This window comes from Salvia splendens, chromosome 13 (genome assembly GCF_004379255.2).
Source record: "Salvia splendens isolate huo1 chromosome 13, SspV2, whole genome shotgun sequence".
NCBI classification, from domain to species: Eukaryota; Viridiplantae; Streptophyta; class Magnoliopsida; order Lamiales; family Lamiaceae; genus Salvia; species Salvia splendens.
The window spans coordinates 2,346,661-2,373,464 of record NC_056044.1 but is presented as its reverse complement, the minus strand read 5'-3'; the positions used below and the strand labels follow the sequence as shown (position 1 = coordinate 2,373,464).

Below are 26,804 nucleotides of genomic sequence, written 5' to 3'. Positions count from 1 at the left end.
AAGTAGGGACAAAAACAAATTCAAATATAAATTTACTATCTTTTTAGAAGAAATACAAATATAAATTTGGCTACATATAAAGGCATAAAGCTAACCATTATTTTTACTAAACATAAATAAAAAAGACTACTGAGAATTCAACTCATTGCAATAAACCAAGATACATGTAATTTACACTGAGCCTCCACATTTTCTCTTCCACTACAACAGCCTTTTTTCCACGAGAAGTGGAAGCTCGAAAACTCGCTACAACAGCTACAAGTTGACAGCCGGACTCCCCTGCATTTCGCGTTGAGGCATAGGTTAAATGTACTGTGAGATCTAATTGAAAAAAATCGATGTTTCGCTTCAAAAGGGTAGGTCAACCAGTCACCTTGAATAGGAGATCATGAACAATATTCTCCCATGGCAATGAGATGGACATTAAACAGCACTTGAGGGGCAACATCTCGCCATCCAAGTTGGGAGAGGACGAGGCTGCAGCATAAGCCTGCTTTGCTGCTGTTGATGCCACGGATGCTGCTTTGCGTACAATAGTTCCTAAACCAAGACCCTTTTTAGATATCTGAATCGGTGATTGAGGACCTAAATCCACCTTGCTCTGATCTGTGGAGGACGTGCAAAAATTTAACTTTCTTTCAAGCAATGATGGAAAAATTCACTCTAAGAACTCAAAATCTGTGCGATTGGAAACCCAGGTAAATAGCAACTATAAACGGATGCAGCGCAAGTATTTGAGGTAACATTGTTGTGTGAGTGGAGCCACACATTTAGGTTATCAGCATTTTCCATGTTCAATCTAAAGATGCAGATGAAGATGCCCCATCTTTTATAATCTCAACTTAGGTGATTATGTTTATAGACGAGAAGGATTAGGTCATGAAACGAAGCCAATTTTGAGAGACTATAGAGGTCATAGTGCAGCAGGAAAGATCGATTATTTTACCAGAGTAACTGCTTCTCTAGTCCAAGGACATGCATGTCCTATTTATTTAGGCACCGTCCCAATAGGATGAAGTATTTTAATAAGTAGACAACAACTGAGCACGTTGCAGCATTATACATGCACATAGTTTTGAATTCAACTAAATAAAAATTTACTGCAACTTTGAAATAAGATGGCATGGCATTTGTTGACTAACCTAGGATTCCAGAGACGGCTACTTCGACTTCACCACGCCCTCCTGGACCTTTCATGAATATCCTGTCAGTTCTGGCAGAGGAATGACCAAGAGACAGAAGGCTCCCAAACCCGGACCTGCCAGCTGGAACAAAGCATATAAGCTGATCAAGACATACTCTAAAGATATGAATATAGCATGCATGTTGTAATGTACTAATATCCGCAATTTACTTCCTTCTATAAACAAATCTCTGCAACGTGAGAGCTAATGTTTGTAGTGAGGATCATTTTGAGTAATCAATCATAGACAAGACTATCAAATTTTGATTGTGTAACATATAAGTTGAAACTAATTTGCCACATTGTGGTCGGCATAAGTTTTAATCAAATGGTTAGTAGTGTGAGTGGAGAAAATGGCTTTTAGGGATTTCACATATGTTTCTGACTAACAAAGGATGCATTCATGTATATCTTAATAGTAACAGATCACCAAAGGGAATCAACCACTTTTTTGTGTTTTTAGAAAGGGTTTAAGGATTTGTTAGGGTATTCCAGTCCTCAAATAGCCATATAAGAAATTTAATTTAAGGAAATGAAGGGTGATATGTAAAGAGAACATATAGGTACATCTAAAACATCGTAGTAAATTACCATCATATGCCTCTCGAACCATTTGGTAGCTGACAAAACCTGAGAAAAGGGTGATCTTTGGAGAAAAAAGGTTAGTTGTCTGAGGAGGTAGCATTATCCTTGGGAAAACAGTTATTCACATTTTCTAAAACTACCTTGGAGTTCTTTGTCTTGCCATGACTTGTAACGTTCTCAGGTGAAGAAACCTCTGAATTAGCTTGCTCTGTTTTTCTTTCATTTGGAAATGCTGCCCCGTCATGAGCATTTAGCAACACACAACAACAGTGATCTGGATCAGTCAAGACCTGTGGATTAAAAATATTAGATAGCACTAATAAAGAATATGTATTACAAATACAACTGCCAAAATACGAGGGTGGGTCAAGAACTAATAAAGGATTGGTAAAACTGATACAGTCAACGGATAGGCTAATTTAACTGTGATTTATTCCCTTTGAAAAGTCCTATGCCATTTTCTGAATATTTCAAAAAATAATAACCACTAATATTATTATTGATGACAAATCATGAAAAAGAGACTCTGAATCAGGCACCAGCAAACTATTTGTGGTGACAGATTGAACAATCAATTAAGCAAATTAGACACACGGTATCAAACACTGCATATATGTATGTATATTAGTAAGGCCCTTCATAGTCATCCCATGCATAGCAATTGGTAGTGCTTTTAAGTTCATGCTCAATAATCCTATATACGAAATATCTTGTTACTACAGAGACAATTAGGGGATTAGTTGGAGTTGCATGTAAATTATAGACACAGGTATGCTATAATTTTATACAGTAGTGGTCATATATATTACATCTAAACATTAAGCACAATTCTTGCATTCTCCTCCAAAGCTGTACTCCTAAGCATGCAACAGTTTGTGAAACTTTCTACTATAGCTACTTTAGCAGATACAAAAAACATATATCAACTTGTTGGGGACAGCCAAGCATAAGTAAAACACAGAGAACTGAAACAACCTTAAGTTAAGGAAACACGCCTCACTGGAAATCTCAACACTTTATGGATTTATAAGCTCAAACAATAAAGAAACAAATGTACAGTGCAAATGAAGATGCATGAAGTTGAACCATTAATGAGAAGCTTACCACTGAATCAAAAGTGGAATCAAAATCATCTACTGCAAAACATATATCTGGATATGCAGGTGTTGTTTCTACTTCCTGAATGCACATGTAAGTAACAATGAAGATCAAGAGCAACACAAAAATGAGATATACAGCTTGGTATGAGAAATTCTTGCCTTTCTTGAATCCAAATGAAAATTAATACGACTCGGAGATGCATATACAGTCTTCACAACCTGTTAACATAACATGTTAATTGTTTCCTAGAGGCAAAGGGATTTAAAGAATTATCATACATATTAAAGCTCTAAATCTATTGGAATTTAAACTAAAATAAAAACATCCATTGAATCCAAGCAAAGTGACTACTACTAAATTTCTTAATAAAACAATTACTATTGGGGAGATGAAAAGGAACAATAAAGTTGAGTATAGAGTGCAAAAGGAAGGTCACACAAATGCTAATGAAGAAGCATCCTGCTTCTTTACTTTCTTGATCCATGACAGAAAGTTTGGCAACAGGAGTTTGTTTGTTCTTATATTTCAAATCTTAAGAGTCTATTTGATGACATGTTAAAATTAAAGAAGGTTTCCCCAAAGTCTGAGCTATGTGGCTGTGGTTTCAATATGGTCGATCAACAATCCTAAGCAATAGAATTGAGCCCAGAATCACAACACCAACTTTTGAATCGACAAATTGAGCTTTTAGCTCAAAATGGTGGCGTAATTCCATAGTCAATTACACAGAACAGGGCCGTCCATCTGGAAAATTAACATAACGGCAGATAGATCACAGATTCACAGTGGGGTTTGAACCCCTCCTTCAACATTCGATGCTGAATCAACATCCGAACTCTCAGTCTAAGTCGAGCACACAGAACCTCATCAGCGGGATGTCGATGTTCAATTACTCAATTGTCCTACACCCTATCAACGGATTAAAGGTGATATTATAAATCCTACAACAAGGCATTCCAACAATACCCACATTGTTCTGCATCATAGCCAGAATCGGTTGGAATTAGGTAAGATCAACTGCACTCGTTCAATTAACGTGCATGACAGCGTTAGCCGTCAGTTAGGGGTCTGGCTGCCCCACTTTTAATAGTTTGGGAGGCCAATCGGACCAACAAGACTTTCAGTGCCTAGGTGAGACTCAGAGGGTATACCTCAATCCCCATCAGCTACAAAACCTCAGGACTACTTCGTGACCAAATTTTAGGGAAATCCCTTTCATACAAACTAGAAAGGCATGGATAGCTTGATACCGTATAGATAGGAGACAAAGTTTCGCCCTGTTGATATTGCCGAATGACCTGATGACTAGAAAGGAAAAAGAACACACTAAATTCATTTGAAATTGAAAGATAAATAGTAATTTTCTCTAGAAAATAAAGATTGAAAATTGCATTCCATCACAAGAAATTCTCCCTAGTGCAAGTTAAGTTGTTCAAGCTGGAAAATGGAACAAAGATATAACAGATGCAAGGAACTCCCATGAGAGGTACCCTATATGCTTTATTACTCCCCCACAGGCATGTTTAATCAAAAGAAACATGACAAGAATTTGCCTTTATGCACCCTACATTTGGATCCCTACACTCCAAGTGCATTAAGAGTTTAAGATTTCTTTTAACATTTTATTAATGAGACACAGCCTATCACTTCCAACAATTACCAATCACAATTTGCTTTTATTAATCATACATTTGGATTGTTCCAAAGAATGTACTATCAGTATTAGTGTTGCCTCATTTGTAAATATTCTTAAAATTGGCTATGGGCAGGCATCATTATATTAGCCTCCAAATCTCATGAATGCTTCAATCAATACAGTGCCAAGACCAATATAACAATTAATAAAATCAAATGTTCCAACCAGAAAAAGGATAAGTAACAATGAGGTTTAAAAACAACAAAAAAATATGAGTCTTATCAAACTTTCGTGAATGAAACTTCTTTGAGCATGGAAATATAACAGGTTACCTGCAAATTGCTACAGTCACATTGAAGGAGGTATGAGCAATCAAATTCAGATAAAAAGAACGCCTCCAATCTATAAATATTGAACTCCCACCAACTAATTCATCCAACTGCAAGACAAAAGGAATGAGTTGCATCTAATAGAAAGTAAACAAATATCTCAGCATGACATGCAGAGCCGCATACTAAAAAAAAAGTAGATAAGAGTGCCAAAACTTAATATAGAACAAGCATTCCACTTTCTCTCAGATTCATAAAGCTTAGTAGAACACTGACCATAAGTAAGGAATAAAACACAGTGGAAATTGTGAATGTATTTCGGTAAAACTTTGTTTATTATTCAAAGAACGCCATTCAAAAGGAGAAGGTGGAGGCCACCTAATGCAACACCAGTTACACCACAACACTTTTGCATCAAAAGAGAGTAATATGAAATTTCAATAGATTCTAAATTAACTAGAGTTTTTTATGTCAGACAAAGTCATAATTCCAATACAGTGCCATGATGATATGCTTTATAAATTAGCACAACAAGATGGCCCATCTAGACATTATTTCAAATTAGCATGGAAGAAAATAATATGTCAGCAAAAGAAATAGTTTACCGTTAAATAGTTCAGAACAAGGAATGTTTAAGTATTGCACATATAATCTTCCATGTTCCCAATGAACATGTGCATGACAGAGAAGAACCACACAATCTCAGTTATAACAATAAGGGCACACCTAATAAGTGACTTTTTATTTCACATAGAAGTTACAGTGAACAGTCTACGGAGAGTTTCGATGCATGATAGATTATGGATGCCAATGAAGATTCAGAAAATGCTCCTCTAAAGCAACAAACAAAAAAAGAAAGAAAATATAATTCTTCAGTATATAAGAATGAGAGACATATAATGGTTATTTAATGATCGATAAAATGTATATTCTTGTCCAATTACCTCAGGTGCCCACCTGCGTACAAAGTAAGGAGAGTTGCCTTCTACATCACCATTGTGTTTTTGCGACTCCGAATTCTACAAGGATAACTGCACTTAAGCATATCTGTTTTTCCATAATATTAACTGAAGAGTGAAGATTGCATTTATAGATGTAACTGCTACCATTTTTCTAACAAAGAATAGAAGATCATCATCCTCACGCCCCCTGGACTCTCTGCTGCGAACAAAATACGAGTCAATGATGTTATGCCAGAAGCTAGGGTCCATTTCCAAATCATCTTGTGCCACCTCCTCATCTAATGTGGTTTGTCCTATAGACTTTGAGTGCTTTCTAATAATGCTAAACAGCTCGTGCCTGCCAATTTGCATGATTCCCACATAAACATAATGTACCAAAAAAGTGTTCCAGAAAATCTCAATAGGTAACACTATGCAATATATCAAGAGGTTTACATTGATAACAACCTAAACACTGATGCATCAGCATCATAGATATTATAGAATTAAATGCCAGAATTAAAAAAAACTGCATGAATTAGAAATTAAATAGCAATCAGCTGTCAAACAGCAGCCTATCTAACCATCTAATCACCTCAAATTTAAACCCAAGATCATAATTTTCCACCTCACATTGGCATATGGAAATAAGCAACTAGAGGCAGAAATTTCCGATCATCTTAGATTTCCTACAATAAATCAACACTCCAATTGATCGAAATGAATTCCGGAAACAGAAACCTTCACAGTTATGATAGAGTTAGGCCAAATCCGATCCTCGGAACAATCTTCGCCGACATGATCCGAACAGATATACATTCTTCCAAATTAATCTCTTCAAATTGAATGAAAACGCCCTAATTCAAACAGCAATTCGAGGCAAATAGAACAGCATATGAAATCTCACCGAGGAAGGGTTAGCGATTTATCACCGAACATCTTCACGCCAAGCGGAGAAAGCAGCGATTTATCACCGAACATCTTCACGCCAAGCGGAGAAAGCCTTACTCCGAAGCACTGATTTTGACTCCGTTTATATCAAGGAAATCCTGAAGCAAAATCAAATTCCACTTGATTTCACTGCAATCCACGTGTAATGCTTCGTCTACAACAATTGCAGTCACCAGTTGCATAAGAAGGAATGTCTGCCCACCCACTCGGCTTTCGATGAAAATAAGGGGGGCTTGACCCAAAACGGCACCGTTTTTGAGCAAAATCACTCTAAACAGAAACAAATTAAGATCATCAAATTGGCCATTAATACACAGCCTTGTTGTTCAAATTTACTATTTTACAGATGCAAAGGCACAAAAAATTAACAATTTTGCGGATTTTCGGAATTGCTTAAGAAAAATCAATACCTGGGGGATCAATTCAATCGTGCGAATTCTCTGAATTTACTGCGGCGTCGAATTAGTTCAATCGGAAGGGTTTGAGAGAGATTTTGAGCCTGATTAAACTAAATCAATTGTTTGTTGATGATGATGATGATAATGATACGAGGAAGATGATGATGAATTATCTTTTCATAACAAACAAGCCATATTACATACAATTACAGTCGTAATTAATAAAAGTAACTTAAAATACGTACTTTAAGTTTAATGTATAGTTATAAAGAAATACAGTAAAAATGTAATAATAATAATAATAATAATAATAATAATAATAATAAATAATGATAATGATAATGATAATGATAATAATACTAAGAATTTTACATAGACTCATTTAATCATTTTGATATAAAGGTACAACTCACGTGATACACAATTATCATTCTTAATTATCCAAACTCAAGTGGTACTTTAGTTAGTACCAGTACTACATTACATTATCACCATAAAAATTACGGTATGTATCAAATATGATACTCGTGCTTGATTTGAGGTTTGGTGACAGCTCGGATGGATCTGCTCGAAATGCCATAACAATTCGATAAGTCGACAATAAATTGAAGATTCGAGGCCTTTTATAGGTACAAGTTCTAAAATTAAAAGGAAAATAAGCTAGAAGCAAATACCTTTTAAAAAAATTCCTAACTAGAAAATAAATAAATATCAAAACAAAATTACTTAGCCTTCAAGTGTACAATTTTTTTTTAAAATTAATAGAGACTTTTAATCCTCTTGGGCTCTATTCCTCACAAATCAATTCATTAATCTTCAAGTTCATTTGTATGTAATTAAGTTAATGCATCTTGGATTACTTAATTTTTTATCTTCAGTAAATCTCTTGGATAATTCTTGATTCAACATTTCTTGAACTAATCTACAATTTATCTGTGAACTTCTTGGCTCAGTTTTTTGTGACTAGTTCAACTAACAGTGACGTGCTATCTGTGTTGCATCAATATGTATATTAAAAAGAAAGAATAAATAATTACCATAAAAAAAGAAAAGAAAGAATTTATGAAAATGCTTGATATTGAAGCTTTTATCACGATATGAATTAGTAATAGTATATTATATTGGCAATAAAATGCTCAATATCAACATTTTGATACATTTTTAAAAATTGATATGAAAACAATATGTTACGATATTTTCATGCCAGTAATTTTATGCAATTTCAATATATTCTACATTCCCACCCTTACAAGCTCTCGTAGTTTTGATTATGCAAATATCATGAATTTTAATATTTTTCAATTTTATCACTAGATTTAGTTTGAGTGCAATTGCATCTAATATTCTAATGTGATAGCCAAAAAAAATTAACGAATATATCATTCATGAATTTTATTATTTTTCTCAATACACTTAGCAAATATCTTAACTACATCATTATTTAGAAGCATGTAGCTCAAATCAATCATATTATAATTAGGAAATCAAAATAGTTTTCCACGTGAAAATTAAGAAAAATACTACTTAATTTTCAAAATCATGGTATAATTTTAATTTATTTTATATCAAGCATTTTATTATTATTATTATTATTATTAGATCCCTTCACCATCTCTCTCTCTCTCTCTCTCTGCATTTCCATTACTTAATCAATCCAAATTCCAAACTCCTCCCACTCCTCTCCGCCCAATCCGCCATGGCAGCCTCCACCTTCACCGCCACCTCCGCCGCGCCGCGGTCCGCCCGGCCGCACTCCGGCTGCGCGAAGCTCGACGGCGTCGCCATGTGGCTGGTAAACGGCATCACCGGCGCCTTCTTCGCCTCGCTGGAGAGATGCTCCTGCATCAGAATCTCCACCTACGAAGACGATTTCGGCGACGAATCGAATCCGCTGATCTTCGCCGGCGCCGATTGTAGAGGCGATAGCGATGGGAGAAGGATTAGGCGGAGGATCGTAGGCAAAGGTAAAAAGGCGAGAGGTTTTGCTCAGGATTGAATGATTGATTTCTAAAATTAATGATATAAGATGGAAATTCACATCTTCAACTGTTTTTCAATCCCTTGTTTTTGGTGGGTTTTGCTTTGTGAAAATTGAGATATCGAATATATATGTTGGAATATCATATTAATTAACTTAATTGAAATAATTGAAATGTGTGATTTTCTTTTTAATGCGATTTAATTTGTTAACTGCATGATTATATTAGTGATTTTTTAGGTGGTAGCAATAAATTCAGTTTTATGTGTGACAATTTTGCATGTGATTGTGATTTATTTGTGTATTTATAATGCGATCATTTTCATAAATGAATGTTGGTCCATGTAGCACAATCATATTATTAAAATGGGCACAAATATATATTATCGAATCAATATTACAATTTTTTTACAATTAACACTCGTTTAATAAGACATAATTAACGAATCAAAGATTTTGTTCTCTTTTCACTAAATAATAATTGCTCCATAATGTGAAAAATAGGGATTCGAGATGCATGTTTTAATATTACTCCTACTAATTTATCTCTATATTTTCTCTCCAAATAAAGATAAACATACGTAAATTACAATTACATAATCGACCAATTTTATTTAACCATTTATATTATTTCCTTGTTAGTTACTCCTATTATATTTTTAAATATGTTATAAAAATTGTTTTTTTTAGGATTTATTATAAATTCGTATATATGATTTCAAGTTTGATTTAAGACAATTCTGCATATATCTTATCCCAAATTAATATACGCATTAAATTTGAAAAGGCCAATCTTTTTCCTAGATTATTGCAAAAGAGTAAATATGTAACACATTAATCTATTATAAATTAATGAATATATTATGAATTGATTTCGAACCTTTTCTAAAAGATTATTGAAATACACAAGTTTCTAACTCACAATAATATCACTAATACCGTTTAATTAAGCAAAATGTCACATAAGCAACTTTTAGTCCGTGACCAAGTAATTTATATTACTAATAAACAAAAATAGCTTTGAAAATATAATATAATTAGATCATCTCTTACTAAAAGCAACAAATTTTTAAATGTCTCGATCGAATAAGATCTTGTCACAAATTATTTCATTATTAGTCATATATCGACTTAAAAAACTAAAAGATTCTCATATTTAAAGTCAAACCCAATCATGTTTATTACTCATTAATAGTATTAATTATAATTATATGCACTCACTTATGCTAGAAAGCCACATTGTAAGGCATCTAAATTTAACTAGGCATTATCATTTAAGACAGCTCAAAAGTGAATAAACATTATTGATCTTTACTTTATATTTCTAGCACATCAAGTCTCCCTATTATCATCATGTCTCTCCCAATCTATTTTGTCAAAAAAGTAGCAAAGTTAAAATCCAATGTTACACTAAAGTAACTTCAGGCCATTAGCATATATTTTAAAATGTTATGAATTAATGATGATGTTTTTATTGTAATAATATCACTCCCTTGTTGTGTTGGCTTTTATATTAAGGTAAATTAATTACCTCATCAAGGGGAAATAATCCATTTAGTGATCCAAGGGTTGATATATGAGATATTGACACTACTTAGGTAAATGTATTATAAAATTGCATATGCAAATAAAGTAGTAATTATTAATATTATCACGGCATATATTATACATAGATGTATAAAAAGAATATATGTTTTTCTATGAATTTTACAAGTTGTGAGGTGGGAGTTGCATGTGCTAAACTACGGTCAATAATTGGACATGCATGTGTAGGGTATTTATTTCACTTGGACACAAAGAAAAAGACATACTAAATGTATGTAATAATCTTGAATGCGTTCTATTCATAATAATCTATGGTCTCATTCATAGGACAAAAATAAATAAAAATAAAAATTATGGTATAAAATAGAGTATTAAATTTAATTATGATTGGTAGACAAAAGAAAACTCGGTTGGCAAATGGCAAACCCGTAATATTACATAATTAAAATCCTAAAATTATATTATAAAGAAAGTGAATGTGGTATTAGCTGCCAACGGTCGATCAAAAGCAGAAAAAGATTTTTTTTAATATTTTGATTTAAAAAAAAAACATGTTAAAAAATAAATGGATTTTTTTTCCAATCGTACATCATCCGCATGTGAAGCATGTGCGATGCCGATTGATTATGTTTGTCAAGTGGCATGCACACAAAGGGGAGGGCAAATGATGCACACGTCCGTGTTTTTTACAATTTTTGCCCTCCACACATGCTCCACAGTGCGCGAAATTTGCACACCGTTGCTAATGCCCTAATTAGAGATTGTAGGTAAAAGGGAAAAACTCAGCATCAAATATCTAGATAAATGTTCAACAAGTATAGGGAATTTAGTATAAGTGGTCATCAAATATTCTGTACAAATTCATGTCACTAACAGTATAAGGCACTTCAAAATGTAAATAGATTCTACAATGTATATACAATAGATGAATGAATTCATAAAACATATACAATTTGTATATGGAATTGCCTTCTCACACAGCCATTATGGAAAACAAGAAGTTTCCCAACTTCCCGAGACGCTGAGGCAGACGGCCGCATCTGCAGAGCAAGATGATCGCGTTATGAAATCAAGAACGCGATCACATTAAGCAGGCACCAAAGCCCTACTGTGGCCTAGGATGTGCAGAAACAATGAGAGGCAAATGGTGAGAATCATCGTTGATTTGGCCCCAACGTATCTCACAACTTCGTATCCCCTCTCCACAACCTCCTCACGAACCACACCCGCACTTCTTTTCAAGCCCTCTGACACTTTCCACAAGAAAAACTCAATGACAGATCGCACAGTCTCAAATGTCACTCTCCCGGTGACATCAAGCACAAACTTCCTATTGCTCGGTACAGCCAGTGTCGATGAAACACTGCTGACCCATCCGTTACCAACATAACCATTTTCATCCCTTCTGGGATGAGTTTCGAAGCTTGAAGCTTCACTGGGATCAGTGATTGAACAAGAGGCGCTCGATCCCTTCTTGGGAGAAGCTGTCAGCACTTGGTGAGAGGTCTTTACAAGAGTTTCGACAGCACCATTACAGAGAGAAACTAAGAACTCGGTCATCTTATTATGATGATTGGGATTAGTCAAGCCCGAGAACATCTCATCGTAAACATTGACATACATAGTTTTGTCGAGATAAACTGTAACAGCAGTGCTAACAAAAGTGTTGATGCAATCAGCAACCAACACTCTGCATTTATCATCTGTCACCACACTTAACCACATAGGCACCGACGAGGAACTTGGCTTCTCATGCCCATTCTCAGCATTAGCATAAAACCCCAACACCAAATTCCTAGCAAAGCTACCTATAACAACCGAGACAAATCCTTTACCAGCATCCGACATCACCTTTTCGACAAGCCTATCAGAAAAGCTCGACCCTCCATCTTCTTGAATGTAGCTCGCGCTATTCTCTACCAACCCCTCAAAACACCCACTGTCATCGACTGGCAAAGACGAGCTACTGACTCAGAAAACTCTGCAGAGCGAGCAATCTTCGACAACTGCTTCAAACTATTAGGAATCTCATCCGAATCAGACTCCATAAACACCTTTAAATCCCTAGACACAACTGTCATCATCTCAGCTGAATCAGAAACCATTTCAGCCATTGAAACAAGGGATCCTAACAGCTTCAAAATTCTTTTTCACCAATTCACTATCCATAGATCTTGCAACGAATTAAAACAAACAAACTAAATACGAATGTGAAAGAGAGCAGCGAACCCCAGAGCTCAACGAAATTCAAACCCCGGGGTCCAAAAAGAAAGAAACCAAACTCTTAACCTAAATCGAGAAATTAGGATAGCAATTGCATACACCAAGAACCCTCTTAATCGAAACTCGATAAACTCTGATTGGGGTGATAACTAGTCTCAGAAACCCCCCAAAAATTGCAACTTGATAGTATATATCCCCCTATTCGCACGTAATTGATGTCTATACGTTAATTCGAGAGAAATGGGGGATGGGTTTCGATCACCATACGCACCTGCGAGAGAGGAGGGTAGAGTCGTAGAGATATGTGGAAGTCAAAAGTGTGGTGAGGGAGAAAAGGGAGGGAAAATAAATGGAAAAAAAGGGGCGTAATTTTAAATTTAGGGATTCAGATTGATGATGGTCATGGTTGGTTGGATTCCATATGTCACGTGCTTCTGCGATCAGGATCACGTGACCAATTTTATTTATTTATTCACCGAAATATTAAGGCCATCCACAATAGGCGCCCAGCGACCGCCCAGCCGAGCGCCGGCGCTGGGCGGTTCGCTGGGCGATCTATTGCAGCCGCCCAGCGGGCGATTGGAGAGAGAAACCGCGCAGCGCTGGGCGGTCGCGTGGCGCTGGGCGGTCCGTTCGGCGCTATTGCAGCGCCCGGATCGCCCAGCGCACTAGCGCGAAAATTAATTTTTTTTTTCCGAAACACTATATATACGCGCTTTGCTCGTCATTTTCATTCACACCACTTGTTTTAACGAGTACTCTCTCTATCTTAATTTCTGTTCAAGATCAACAACAGGAAATGGATCTCAACAACGAGCCTAGTTCCGGGAGTAGCGGGTCACAAACTCCGACGATCCCTGTGAGAAGTGGATGGGGTCAGGTGCCCGGGTACTACAACATGTACCCGTGGCAGCAGATGATGCCCGGGGCCCCAATGGGGGGAGTCAGCCGGGGGGGTTTCCGCCGATACCGGGGTGGGTACCCGGGATGCAGATGATGCCCGGGGGAGCATCGGCGACACAGTGGACTCCGGGGGTCGTACCGGCTACACAGGGGACTCCGGGGGTCGTACCGGCTACACAGGGGACTCCTGGGGGGTCCCCGGCGACGGCGGGGGATGTCTATCGCCCCAGTTTTGATTTTTCGACTGGGTTTTCGACGGAGGCGACAGCGACGGAGGCGACGACGACGGAGACGAGGAGTGAATTGTCACTCTTTTTTATTAATGTATTTTTTTTTAAAATTAATGTACTTTTTTTAAATTATTGTAATTTTTAAAATTTTAATAGTATTATTAAACTTTTCCCGTATATGTCTCGTAAATTAAATTCCGTATATTGTGTGATTGTTAATTATGTCATTTTATATAATTGTTATTAGTGATGTGGCTATTGATGTGGCTGGGCTATTTATGATGTGGCTAGGCTATGGCTGAGCTATTTATGATATGGCAGGAGGATTTTTAGTGCTGATGATGTGGCAGTGGCTGGGCTATGGCTGGGCTATTCCTATTGTGGATGGCCTAACAGGATATTAGTCTCTCTCATTATGACATGTTTGGTTGTTAAGATTTGGTTCTCTGTTTTTGTGGTGGCTATATAATTGGATAATTATAAAGTGAATATGTGTAGCTGATTCATCTTCATGCTCGAGGCGAACACAGAAAAAATAATTATCAAATATTTTTTTCGTTGTTTCAAATAGTAATTGATAGGAGGTTAATATAAAATTTGGATGAATTTGAAGATACCATAAAAGAGAAAATCTATTTTAGGTGAAAATTTAAAGGTTTCAATATATTTGTAGGATATATATGATCAAGTTTGTTACGTGAAGACTTCTTACATGTCATTTGAAAAGTATGCAATTAGTGGTTGTTACTTGATTTTCATGGATAATTAAGATATTCATAATGGATTTATGGTCATTATCAAAGCTTCGATATAAAAAAATGTTCAGCTAAAATGACATTGTTTCTAAAACTAGTTGGATAATTCATCTAATATATGGTGGCTCTGAATAATACAACAAACCAAATTAATTTTTTCTTGTCATTTTTACATCCAAACACCTGTAGTTTGAAATCTTACATTTGAATCTATAGTTGTGTAATAACAAATTCGAAAGGCTAAAGCCAAATGCAGCTCTTCAAGAGATCAAATAACAGAGAAACAAGGAAAAAAAAACATTTCTGCTCACTGCTTGTAGTGAACTTTACAGTATAGTAAATCTGAGATCATCAAAATATTTACCTCAGCTGTGATCTCATTGAGTGCAGCGAGCCAACTTCAGCAGCTAGGGGTTCGAGGATGGTCTTAATAGTAAATCTTGCACTAACTCGTGACTCCTTCAATTTGGGAAACCAGTACACGAGTGATCCGTGCAAGGACTGAGAAAGACTGGCACGAATTCCACTCATGTCCCCTGATCTCTAGCACAATCTTCCCCTGGCAGATCGACTCATGGAGTTTTGGTTGTTTTATTCCTTTCAATGGATGATGTTTTGTATTTATAGGGCAGAGTGGAGTCGTCGTCCTCCAGATCACTAAATGATATATCTTCTTCATTCAAGGTAAGTGAGGTGCTGGTATACCCAATTAAGTCCGAGTCATCCTTGAGCCAGTCATCGTCGTCCTCCTCACCATCAACAATGACAACTTGCACATGAATTCCAATGGAAGAAGCCACAACAACCTCCTTATCCAGAAGTTTGGGTGGTGGATCTTCCTTGATAACAGACTTGTCAACAAACTCAATTTCGTCAAGTACGCGCTTCTCAATCACATGCTCAGCGGTTATTTGATGCGTTGAAGATTCAGAAGCCGACCTCCAGTCGTCATTTCCATACTGAACGTCATCATAAGTGCAGACAATATTTTCACGGGGTGAATCTGTGCTACTTTTGGATTGGAAACTACTTATTCCTGACCAATAGGAGTCACCTTTAGTTTGCTTTTGTAGCTCGTGCATCCACATGGCCCTCGCTTGCACAAGCTGCAAATGAATATTACAAATAAGGCAAACTAATTGCATTCAATCAATTCAACTATACAGAACATTTTAGGCTTTATCTGCAATAAGACCTCGACACTATTCACCAACAAAACCAACTTTAACTTCCATAGTTAATGGGACAAACGAATACAAAAGAGAGTGAAAATGTGAGACAAACAAGCCATCTGCTTCAACTGAGAACCAGCAGTACATTAAGCAGGCAAGAAGTCTTTCAAATTTTGACAGGACAAGAAAACAATAGAACCACAAAATTCTCATTCTCTGTATCACTTCCATAAAGACAGTGAAGATATGATGTCATGCTCATTCTCAAGTAATTTTGAAGACAATTCAAATCCAGTAATGATTTGTGCTTATGTAATCATTCTAGCATCTTGCAATTTTGTCGACAGAACCAAACTACTGATACCTGAATGCACACTAATGCTCTTTATGCATTAATAACAACTGACCTGTGGCGAAGACAGCAGGTTACGATCATGTTTATTCAACCTTGAGTGCAGAAGAACGAAGTAGACCATCCAAAAGTAGCCAGCGCCCATATGGACTGGACAAAGCTCATATCTGAGAGCAGCTAATCTTGGTGCTAAGTGTTCAATAGCCAATAGATGCTTGTACTGGTCCTCTGATATATCAAAATCTGTAAAAGACGAAAAGAGATACGATAATTACAAAAGAAAGCCATAAACATATTGATTTACAGATATTTTTACATTTAGTTATAATAGCTGTAAGTGCATCCGTTGACCAAACACAATCAAGACTCCCATTCCAGCTCAAAATAGGAAGTAATGAGTAGCAATCATGAATGAAACACATGTATCCATGCCTTCTGTGTGTAAGCATTTATATATTCAATTCTTTTCATAGACATGCTCACCAGTAGATTATGTTGCAAGAGGAGAAATATGACCCTTATACTCTATAATATTAAGAAACAGATAAAATGTGCTAACATTGTGTATAAGCATTCATATAATCAGCCTTTAATCACTATTCTTCTATTTATTTACTGTATGCAGCATCCCTATATCAGGTTCAGTCATACAAGGTAAGCTCAATATACTGAGCTTGCTCCATATTGTCGTTGTCAGGTGCATTTTCTTCTAAAAGATCAACCCTATTTCCGAAGATAAACTCTGAAAGTTACTATGATAACCTCTAAGCATTGCAAAAAGGTCATGTTCCCCAGATAAACATAGAAGCAAGCTTGCCCAGACCAAAGAATAAATATTGGGTCGATTATCTAAAAATTGTCTTCCAAATGTTTTGCACTGTTAACAAACAACGCCTCAAACTAGTTTACCAGATATACAGCATACAACAGATAGTTCAACTTTCTCATTCTATCAGCCATCCACAATCAATTCAATTCTACACGAAGTCATAAGCAATGCTAAAAACATAGCCAGAGTAAACAATGATGGAAAAGCTCAAATTGAAATCATTGAATTTCATAATTAATCAACATAATGAAGCTCGCAAAATTAAGTTTCTTTACCATCAAATTCCTCTTCCTCAATTGGGAAATCCAACCAGGTTTCTGGATGATGCGCGATGTTCCTCGCAAAAGCCAACACTTCCTCAGTAACCCCTACTGCATCCTCTAAAATATCTGCATCGTCATCCTTCGATGGAGTAAAATCTGCAGATTCCCCTAATTCACCAGACTCTCTCTCATCATACTCCAACATTTCTCCTTCTTCTTCTTCTTTTTCTTCTTCCTCATCCTCGTCAGCATTAACCGAATCTGCCGGATCAGATTTCGATTGTACGCTCGATCTATAAATCAACGGCGGCGGAGGGGGAGGCGGGGGCGGAGGAGCGAGAAAAGAAGCAACGCCCCAAAATTGACGCGTGAAACTTTCTCGCAATTCCGATAAATCCTCTTTCACTCCACGGCGATCGTAATCGACGTCGGAATCTTCGTCAGCGCCGTGATTGTCACTGACGCCGCCTTCACTATCCGATCGGCGATCCTCAATTGATAAGGCGGAGTCGCGAGGCTGATCCTCACGGAGCACGGCGTGGCCCGCAGTGGAGTTGTCTACGGGCTCCCTGGCCTCGTCTACCGCCGCCGCTGAACCTTCTTCTTCGCCGTCGAGGCGGAGACTGTCGGCGATGGAGCGAGCCAGCCAAGCCATGTTCCTACGACGTCGTTTTTCGTTTTGATTTTGAAAGTTGTGTGCGTTTTCTCGCGCAAGGTGAGAAAGCATGATAAAGAAATGTTACTTTCAATGATTATGTTCTTTCTATTTTTATTAAAAAAATTACTCGTATGAGTTAAATCATAATTATTGATTAAGTGAATATATTTTTAATTATGAAAATTAAAATCATACTTTTATTGTAATTTATAATTGTATTATGAGATTATAATAGTCAATGTGATAATTATTTTGTTATTTTATTTTTATCTGCTTTATACCCATAATGTGACTTTAATATTTTGCTAATTTTTTTAAAAAAAATTCCTAGTTGATTTTGAGTTAGTGAATGTTAATTCAAAACTTGACATTAATAACTAAGAGTAGTTTCAAAGTTATCAAGTTTCAAAGTTATCAATGATAACATGACATTTTCATTTACAAAGAGTTACTTCTATATTTCGAATTGTGAATGAACGTTTTTAAGAATAATTTTAAATTTTGGATGATAGCCTTAAAACTCCTATTCACAATTAACCCAAATTAATATCAAATTATGAATAAAACCCTCATTTATTATGAGTAGTTTTGAATCATAAACCTGATGAAATAGTAAAAATAGACATAGTTTAAAATTTATTACACTTGTTAATTCATTCTCTCAATTTGGACACTTGTCCATTCACTTTTTAGAACTTATTAGAACATAGATTAATACAATATCCTTTTTAAGGCCCACTTATTTAGTACGTGGCCTATGCATTAGCTGCATTTGCAATTTAAAGATCAAGATAGGTGGGAAAATTTACTAATTTATTTTCTCTTCATTATTGTTCTAATAACTCATTGAATATGTTTGGTTTTAATAACATAATTCAAACACTCCACCGGTTGCTTGTACTTTCCATTTTGTTATAAACAATATGCACCATTTAAAAAGTATACATTAATATTGTAGACTATCAAATTAAATACTACTATCATACAAAATTCTGCCAACGTGTTTATTGCTCTATAATCCTTTCCAATTTGATTGAAGAAACCTCACCAATTATTGAAGAAATTTCAGAATTGATTGAAGAAACTTCACCAATTATTGCATCAAGTGCAATTTCATCTTTCAATATAGATGTGTGAGACACACCACCAATCTCTATAACCTTAATTGACTGATTCTTCACCCCACCCCATGCACTATGTAGAGCCATCAAGCTGACCATGTTCACCGTGCCGTCGCCGTCGCCATACGCCACCTCCGGCCGCTCGTCCCACCCGCCCTCCCCGTAAAACAACGTCTCCGCTGTCTCTACCCCGCTCCCCACCACACACGTGACGGGGACCCCTGACGGCGGGGGCAGCCTCTCCACCAGAGGCAAAATGCGCGTCTCATAAGGGCGGGCCCCTTCTGGGAACCCGATATCCCTTAGGAAACGCACAATGTCAGCACTCGTGTACGAGGCGTTTGGTGTGACCACAATGGGCCAGGCCCCATCAAACACAGTTGGCGAGGGCATCAACCACAAGTTGCTAGAGGAGCTCCTCTGCTCCTCCCTGACTAGCAAGGGGTCCACTAAAGGCACGCCCAATGTGGTCCCCGATGCAAAAGTAAGCATTTCTTCTACTGATCCGCCCCACGGGGCGGAAAGGGCAATCAGGTGTTTGACGCGCTTGCGCCAAGAGGGCGGGGCCCGGTCGAGGAGGTGGAGGGCGAATAGGCCGCCTAAGCTATGTGAGACGAGGATTACCGGCCTCCCACCGTTGGAGTCGCTGGCTGATTCGATTAGGCTTTTGAGGTCTTCGAGGAAATCGGAGGCGACGTCACACGGGTTGCCTTCAGCAGCCAACCCGTAGCGAAAATCGTAAGGTGCGCCGAAGAGAGTTTGGCCGGAAACATAGCCTATTTCTTCCAAGGATTTCACTAGAGGTTCCATATATGATGTTATGTGTCTGAAAAATGGAACATGTACAAAATTAATGAAAGTAGTAAGACTTGCTTCACAAAATTAAATATCCCATATTTGATCGGCACGAGTTTTAAGAAATTGTTTGACTTTATGTAGTAAAGTGAGTAGAAAAGTTAGTGGAATGTGTGACCAACTTTTATATATTGGTTTTATAATAAAATGTAAGTGGAATGAGTTACTGGAATGTAGGGTACACTTACCAAACATAATAAGTGAAATGAAACATTTATTGGCGAACGGACGAAAAAGGAAAAATGAGACATTTAATAGCGAAGGGAGGGAGTACTTTGTATGATTTTCTAGCTAGTGAACATGACTTCAATGACACAAATTCTAAGCATTTCAACTTTTCAATAAACATAATTGACCAACTTATTACCCTTTATTTTCACATTTAATGATACACATTGAACTCTAGCACCCTAGTCAATTAACATATTATAATTGACCAATTTTTCACAAAAATCCACAAACCAAAAACCACATCCATGTTGATGAGAGTGTGAAGCTAAGCTTACTTGAGGTTAGGATCCAGATAGAGAAGGCTCTCAGTAGAACCGAAATCGGGGACTCTCGTCTCAACGCCAGGGGCATTACGGTAATCATCAACGTGAGAATCGTAGTAAATCTTCATCCTATCACTAAAGCATTTGGTGAAGGGTCGGAGCAGCACACTCGGGTCGAACCAGATCCTGAACCACCCGTCCGGGTCCTTTCCCAGCGGATACCATCGGTTGCACACCAGGCTTGACGGCTTGTACGCTGACGTCAGCCGGGCTTCGAGCTGGTTCCCGCCCGCGCCCGGTATTAGGACCACCGGGTGCAGCGCTGTGCAGCAGGTGTATAGCACCATGGCCAATGAGAGAGCTGCTATTTTTAAGTGTGGATTGTGGGATTTCATGTCTTGTTTTCTTTGTGAAGGGAGAGTGAAGATTATGGGGTTTTTCTATGGGTTTGGATTTGTGGTGTGGAAATCTTCACGTATTCATGCTTGAAGACAAACTTCCACCATTTGTTTTGCTCTTTTGGGACCGCTACTATTGTAGATAAATAAATTTATCATTTTATACGAGTATATAGTTTTGTTTTGTTTTTCAAATCGCCCGTAAAGTCATCAACTTTTAGGGCTCGTTCACCTTCCTAGTTATAGGTAGAATTTGGTTCAATTCTGGGGTTTATTTGGTGTTCAAGGTTTTTGGTTCATTTGTGGAAAGCCCTAGAATTAAAAGTGAGCCCGCACTGTTCACTATAGAAATAGGCATAATTGAATTCTCAAACTTTTGGTGGTATTTAAATCTGCATCGATTTACAAACCAATATATGTAGACAAATTTTCCATTTCACCCCTAAAATTTTCCTTTACCACCCAACATCGCAGCTGTCACCATAAGGAGTATTTAGTAAAACCATAATTATCAAAAGTCAAATTCATTATTTTAAACCACAAATCAGGACCCACCCACACTCATTTCTTGTTCATTGAACAATGAAATCAACTTTTCTAATTTTAGGCCAATCAGTACCAAATCCCATCATGATTCAAAATTCAACAATCCATATGCATTAATTCCACGATTCGAATTGAACCCTAAATTTGTCATTTGTCAAGTCACGCCTCTGCCTCTGGCGCGCTATGTAGGATAGGTTTGTGTCGGAAATCTGTCGACTCGGGTCGAATGAGAAATTTACACAGTCTAGTAAAGTTCATTACTTGTTATGCAACATTTAAAGTTCATGGGAAAGTTTATGACTTTAAAGATAATTTATCCCTTTTTTTAATATTATGAATTTTAAATTTTTTTAATTATCATACTTCAAAATTTTTAAGTTTTGATTCGCACTGCCGGTTAATTAGGCCCAATTAATTAGATATAAGTTGGGCCTAAGTCATGTCCCTAATTAATTGGTCATATGTTGGGCTGAATTCCAAATAATATGTTTATGTAATGAACATGTACTTCATTGGTACAAGACGAATAGACTCGATATAATAAAAAAAAGTGGTAAAATATGAGATAAAATTAAGAGATATTGGTTTGTAATATTATGAACTTTGGCTAAAATTTGGTATTTTCCACGAATTTTAAAATTGGTCTAGAATATCACAAACTTTGTACTTTGTTTGGTATTTCCCAAACTGACCCAAATAAGATATTTTTATCAAAATCTTATTTTACATGGGCAACTGTGATACGATTTATGGTATCGTAAACCACTTTTTAAGTTCATAACAAGTATGATAAAAAAAGTCACGTAAAAAACCACATTGATTTAATTGTGTCAAAGTATGATAAAAAAACCCTCGTAAGTTAGTCAAATATGGTGATAGACATGCCGTGTGAAATACCAAAAAAGTGCAAAGTTTGTGATATTCTAGACCAATTTTAAAGTTAATGAAAAATACCAATTTTGGGCAAAATTGATGATTTTAGAGACCAATATCTCTAAAATAAAATATAATATAAGAGTAAAACTAATACTATCATTTCATCTCATTCAATTAATTAAATAAAATATAAGAGTAAAACTAATAATATCATTTCATGTCATTCAATTAAAATACTAACAAGTACTCTATTTGGTTAGTTATAACAACATGAATCATGATCTTTGCGTTTGAAGAAACTAATTTCCATTTCTTTCGGCACATTTAATGTAACGTATAGATCAATATTAAAGTCAGTAGCTAATTGTTAAAGTTTTTCTTCAAATAAAAAACTTATAGATCCAGTGGGATATTTCATATTTATACGCCATTCTCAATTTTTACGTTAAACATACTTTTCGTTGGATGGTATAGACACATACATAACACATTTCCCGGCAAAAATTTCCTGTCACTCAAAAATTTCCTGTCACAAATGATAGTACTCCGTCCGTCCCGCACTACTCGCACGTTTCATTTTCGGCACGGAGATTAAGGAATGAGTGTATAGCAAAGTCAAATATTACGGCTGTAGGTGAAAATTTTTACTAAAAATGAAAATAGTGCAAATAACTTGGGATGCCCAGAAAGGAAATAAGTGCAAGTAGTCCGGGACGGATGGAGTAGTAATTTTGTTGACGTGGACTACGAGTCAAAGAGTTGACGAGCCAAAGAATGTCCTACAAATCTAATCCATCTTTAGAGAAAGGAGATTTGACTTGGCATGTAATTTGCCTTCTCTTCGTCTCGCTGAACATGATGGGATTTCTGTCTTTTGGCTATTGTTTGTCTAGGTCGAGTGTTTGGTGTTGTCCTGTTAGGAATTCTTGTATTCATCTAATGAGCGCAACAGAAATTGCATACAAGAATAATAGATCTAAATTAATAATCATATTACAAGTTGAGCATGTAAAACACAACGGAACTAAATCTTACTTGTTGTGTTGTTTTTTTCTACGATTGTATCCTGCAAGTTGAATCCACTACTATGGAGGTCCACCTGCAATCCAATCCGATGCAGGAACTATCCCGGTACAATTGCTCCGTAGAAGAATGCTAGAAATTCTCTCTACAAAGCTTTACGGCCATGTTTGGTTGACGGGAAAGTAAAGTTGACAAGGAAAATGATTCCTAGGAAAATGAATCCCGGGAATATGATTTCTAATAACTTTACTTTCTCGTGTTTGGAAAATATCAAGATTTGAAAGTATATATTTGATTTAAATACTAAACTAAAAATATAATTATCATTTTTTATTTATAAATTATAATAATACATATTATTTAATAAATTATTAATTACAAATGATAATAATTATATTATTTTATTTATTATTATGATGGATAGTTTAAATATGAATTATACATCATAATATATAATAATATAATAATAAATAAGATTATTATTATTATTATCATTATATTTACTTAATTTTTAATTGAATAAATTTTATAATTTAAAATTTCACTACAATTTTATTGTTAATTACTAATTTATAAATTAATAATTATTATATTATTATATAATTATAATTATATTTAATTATTTAATAAAATATTATTATTATGATAATAAAAATTAAAATAAATATTAATAATATAGTTATAATTATGATAATTTGAATTATAGTTATTTATTATCCTGAAATTAAGTATGGTTTATACTTTTAAATTATTTTTAAAACATTGTAATAAATAATAACAATAATGACGACGACGATGATGATAATAATAATAATAGTAATAATAATAATAATAAATTATACTATATTGCATTAAATATGTAAGAATCCTAAAACTGGGAAAAAGAATACCTAAGAAAAGTTAGGATTCAGAATCCTGGAAAGTTGTACTAACTTTCCTTGTTTCAGGATTTTAATTACTTTCCCAGTTTGATTAAAAACGGAAGCAAACACATGAATTTAAAATTTAAGGAATTAGATTACTTTCCCAGACAGAATCCTGGCAATCAAACATGACTACGTATTTTCTCACTACTGTTACGCTATTTCTCCAGAATAAATAACCATTATATAGATGAAGAGTTACTAGGGTTCCATGATTGTTGGGCTTATAGACTAATATAATTATAGCTGATAATTATAGCCCAAGTATAATTACTTAATCCATATTAATCTAATTCTAGCTCCTTTCCTTTCATGTCCTTGGTGTGACGTTGTCTTTCTCTTGTTCATTCGACTAATTTTATAAGGACGTCGTTGCCATAGTTGTCTGTTGTGTTTTGCTTTTGATTGAGTGATATTGGTTGTGTAACAGCAACCTATTACTCTACCTAATATAAAAGATTTCGTACATTTTCTTTTATAAAAAGAATAATTACAAGAATCTCACGAATAATAAACGATGTACGCGTCCTCTTACACGATAGATATTCCTACATTGAAGCATGCACAAGAATAAATTAAAATGCAATAAAACATTAATATCTTATACCAAATCAACAGCCTTTCACCATATTAATTGTTATTTCATAAATGTTCATTCCATAACGATAACAAAAAATTGGATAAGTAATTAAGAAGCTTGCCGACGTTGCCGTTTGCATATATTTTAGGATTTAAGATTTGGAATTTAGGTCATAAATAATAATGGAGGGCAAACATTGTCTCTCCTAATCTTAGTAAAATACAAAAATACCTAATTATATAAAAATTGAAATCTGGTGGGACATTATTTTCAACGAAATTGAATAGATCAAGCTTACCAAACAATACATCACAAAGACAAAGAGAGTGAAGTAATATTCCAAACTGCATGAATTAAATAAACCCAAAGTTGGCATGCCAAAAACATTCAATTTAATCAAGCAAAGCATTAATTATCCTTTAACAATGTTTTGTTTGAATTTCAAGCATGGCTGCCTTTGGAAAAAGTCCACACGCCACATTCATACTCACAATTCTCTCTCTTGTTTATATTTTCCTATATATATATATATACACACACAAGTCTTAAACACAAACTAAGTTACTAAACACTTCTCCTTTTCAAAAAAGTTCAAAATTTTCGGGCTAAGATGAAGTCGAAAGCGGGCCAGCAGAAGCGGTTCATGAAGTTCATCACGGTCCCGGTCCGGGCCCTGAGCAGGGCCCGGGATTTCTACGTCCGGAGCCTGTCGGACTACGCGGACAAGATGAACTACGGCAACAATGCCATGGCGATTCCGGTGACGTCGCAGGTCACGTCGCTGCCGAGGAGCTTCACCGTCACCTCGGGCCGACACGAGCCCGAGCCCGAACTGGTTCGGGCCGCGTCGGCCCGGAGCGTGGGTGAGCGGACCGAGGTAGATTCGTTCATCAAGCAGCAGATGGGGGCCGGAGCCGGGCCAGGGCCCGGCCCGAAGGGGATGCCGCCGAGGAGCGGGAGCGTGGCGATGGGGAGGATCGATGAAGATAGGGAGTCTGTGTATTTTGGTGATAATAATGTTAGTAGTACTATGTTTCCAAGGAGTAGAAGCCATGCTGTCTCTTCAAGAAGATTGCCAGCCTTTTGAACGGACAAAGGAAATGCTTTCTTTTGCTTTTGTATATAATAATGTTGGTTGGGGTTTAATTGATGTAATTTATTTACTTTTTTTTTATAATTTGAGGGAGTTTGCTAGTAAAGAATGATGATATCGTTTATTAGTATTCATAATAAATCTCGTAGCGCAAGGGCTTATAATGTATAGTTCTAACGAGTATAGTTTCTAGGTATATTTATATCTAGAGTTCTAAAAATACCTATGTAATCCGTAAAGCATTTAGTGTCTTTTATTTTCTGCATTTTACTTTTCAACAGTTATTTCTTCGACGAGCCACGATGAGGTGCACATGTATTTCGTCGGTGGTTCCATATGGGCATAGCTATAATGTCTAACCTCCTTGTCGCTAGGACAAAGGCTCTGGACGTGAATAGATCTATGATCTATGATCTATCTAGCTAGAATTTGCAAGAGATGGGTTATCAGATAAAGAAAATAAATTTCACTATAGCAAGACTCAGCCCACTTTTGGTACAGTCCAATGAAAGAAACAACCCCCCAAAATAAAAGAAGCTACAAACCAAAAATAATACTACTCCACAATTGTCTTTTTCCAGAAGTAAATGAATGAATCTGATTTAGGAAATTTACAGCCAAACCAGCACCATATTTAATTATAGATTCAATCATTCAATCAATTGCTTAATTATAGATTCAATCATTCAATCAATTGCCGTATAAAGCAGGCTTGAAACCAATGACAAACTCTTCAACAAGAATCTCATTTGCTATATCGGTACGATTAATTCGATAAACGGAGAAAATACAGCAGGCAAGATCATATTTCTTGTGGCTAATGCAGGGAGGATTCACTCTTGGTTACTGGCTAGACTTCAGTA

The 26,804-nt window shown here is 36.0% G+C and overlaps 4 protein-coding genes and 1 pseudogene across 4 annotated transcripts; 1 reads left to right on the top strand and 4 right to left on the bottom strand.

The window, feature by feature from the left end:
• Window positions 1-17: 17 nt before the first annotated feature.
• On the bottom strand, window positions 18-7,323 carry LOC121762496 (uncharacterized protein KIAA0930 homolog). The gene is made up of 13 exons (XM_042158381.1): window positions 7,137-7,323; window positions 6,683-6,996; window positions 5,941-6,133; window positions 5,779-5,853; window positions 4,838-4,944; window positions 4,120-4,174; window positions 3,028-3,087; window positions 2,873-2,947; window positions 1,909-2,058; window positions 1,775-1,829; window positions 1,143-1,265; window positions 374-606; window positions 18-279 (listed from the first exon to the last, which is right to left on the bottom strand). The coding sequence occupies exons 2-13, from the start codon at window positions 6,754-6,756 to the stop codon at window positions 256-258; spliced, it is 1,224 nt and encodes a 407-aa protein (XP_042014315.1). The 5' UTR covers window positions 6,757-6,996; window positions 7,137-7,323; the 3' UTR covers window positions 18-255.
• A 4,166-nt stretch (window positions 7,324-11,489) lies between these two features.
• LOC121762249 lies at window positions 11,490-15,289 on the bottom strand (annotated as a pseudogene).
• Window positions 14,891-18,094, bottom strand: LOC121762556. Its single transcript, XM_042158456.1, has 3 exons — window positions 17,387-18,094; window positions 16,338-16,525; window positions 14,891-15,864 (listed from the first exon to the last, which is right to left on the bottom strand). The coding sequence occupies exons 1-3, from the start codon at window positions 18,027-18,029 to the stop codon at window positions 15,331-15,333; spliced, it is 1,365 nt and encodes a 454-aa protein (XP_042014390.1). The 5' UTR covers window positions 18,030-18,094; the 3' UTR covers window positions 14,891-15,330.
• Window positions 18,095-18,963: 869 nt separating this feature from the next.
• On the bottom strand, window positions 18,964-21,144 carry LOC121760063 (lecithin-cholesterol acyltransferase-like 1). Its single transcript, XM_042155665.1, has 2 exons — window positions 20,515-21,144; window positions 18,964-19,979 (listed from the first exon to the last, which is right to left on the bottom strand). The coding sequence occupies exons 1-2, from the start codon at window positions 20,895-20,897 to the stop codon at window positions 19,037-19,039; spliced, it is 1,326 nt and encodes a 441-aa protein (XP_042011599.1). The 5' UTR covers window positions 20,898-21,144; the 3' UTR covers window positions 18,964-19,036.
• A 4,314-nt stretch (window positions 21,145-25,458) lies between these two features.
• On the top strand, window positions 25,459-25,935 carry LOC121762248. Its single transcript, XM_042158063.1, has one exon. The coding sequence runs from the start codon at window positions 25,459-25,461 to the stop codon at window positions 25,933-25,935; it is 477 nt and encodes a 158-aa protein (XP_042013997.1).
• The last annotated feature ends 869 nt before the right edge of the window (window positions 25,936-26,804 follow it).